General features: G+C 45.4%; 1 protein-coding gene across 1 annotated transcript in view; it reads right to left on the bottom strand.

The window, feature by feature from the left end:
• The window catches only part of LOC109117037, a 2,659-nt gene extending 1,364 nt beyond the window's left edge, over nt 1-1,295 (bottom strand). The window contains exon 1 of the mRNA XM_019203500.1: nt 347-1,295. Within this exon, the coding sequence (XP_019059045.1) occupies nt 347-1,295 (949 nt within the window). The remainder of the gene's footprint in view (nt 1-346) is intronic.
• Nucleotides 1,296-1,465: the final 170 nt, after the last annotated feature.

The raw sequence follows: 1,465 nt of genomic DNA, 5'->3' as shown, positions 1-1,465 counted from the left end.
TGAGCCTCGATGCTTGCGAACTGAGCTCAAAATTCCTGATTCGTCTTCTCTTGACTCTGCAAAAACTGTATAAGGAGACCGTACATATCAGGGTTAGATTCGAGATTACCTGAAGATGCAACATTGTTGTAGGATTATCTCGGAGCTCTGTAGTTGGATGTCTGATTAGGACCCCTGGATTGAAAAGCAAAGCCGGGAGGAATCCTCTGATTCGAGTTGTCGGATACTCTGAAGTTGTTCGACGCGGGATTCTCAACACTGTTTGACTTGTATGAGAGATTGGGATGATTTTTCTACCCCGGATTGTACGTGTTCGAGTAAGGGTTGTTGGCCACATAGTTCACACCTTCGATTCTCTCATCTAGTGTGTACATACCGAGCTCCTCTTGTGTTGGCATCGAATGTTCGGTCCTAGAGGATCGAGTGGAATCTTCGAGCTTAGCATTGAGGACAGCCAATTGTTCGAGAACCATCTGTATGGTTTGATCATTGCCTTTCCTGGGCAAATCTCTAGAGTACTCATTCGGAGCGTCTTCTTCTTGGGCCATCATCTCAATATGTTCTTCTAGCTCAGCGAATGACTTGTTCTGGATGCTCCTACCGGAAGATGCCCGGATCAAGGTCTTGGTATCCATCCTGAGTCCTCGAAAGAAGGTGTTGATCAGGTAGTTCTTATCTAGCCCGTGATGAGGGCAAGACTTTTGATATCCCTTGTACCTCTTCCAAGCGTCATAAAGACTTTCCCCATGATCCTGCTTGAATGAATGAATGCCAGAAAGAGCAGCTTGGGTGCGATGAGCTGGGAAATTTTTTGACATAAACTGCACTTCCAACTGTTCCCATGTATGGATGGAATCAGGTATCAAATCATAACACCATTCCAAAGCAGCATCCAGGAGATTCCAGGGAAAAGCAATTAAGCGAAGTGTATCCTCTGTCACCCTGTTGTCTCTCTTGATAGAACGACACATCATCTTAAAGCGAGTTAAATGTGCGTTCGGGTCCTCGTTCGGACTACCCCGGAAAGCATTGCTGCCCAACATCTGAATAGTAGACGGGTTCAGCTCGAAACTAGACATGTCGATGGCCAGTAATCGAATACCAGCCAAAAGCTCAGTGTGCTTAGGCGTGTTGTACTGGGCAAAGGTTGAGTCAACATTGCCTTCGACACCATCAGGAAGAACAAAATCTCGGTCGTTCTCCATCTGTCTTTGCTGTCGTCGGAGGCGTGTGATGGTTCTTTCAAGTTCAGGATCAAGAGGTACTAGGTCTGATATCCCAGAACTCCTGGTCATGCACTAGTGAACCCTGCACACAGACGAAAAACAACAGACAAACAAAGAAAACGTGAGAAATCACTTAAGGAAAAGAAAAAACAAAAAGATCAAGACTAGATAGGATCTAATCCTGTTGCCAAAATTGTCCTCGACAATGGCGCCAAAAACTTGATGTCGCAAATCTAGGA

Source organism: Tarenaya hassleriana, unplaced genomic scaffold (genome assembly GCF_000463585.1).
Source record: "Tarenaya hassleriana unplaced genomic scaffold, ASM46358v1 Cleome354, whole genome shotgun sequence".
NCBI lineage: Eukaryota > Viridiplantae > Streptophyta > Magnoliopsida > Brassicales > Cleomaceae > Tarenaya > Tarenaya hassleriana.
This window is presented reverse-complemented; position numbering and strand designations above follow the sequence as displayed.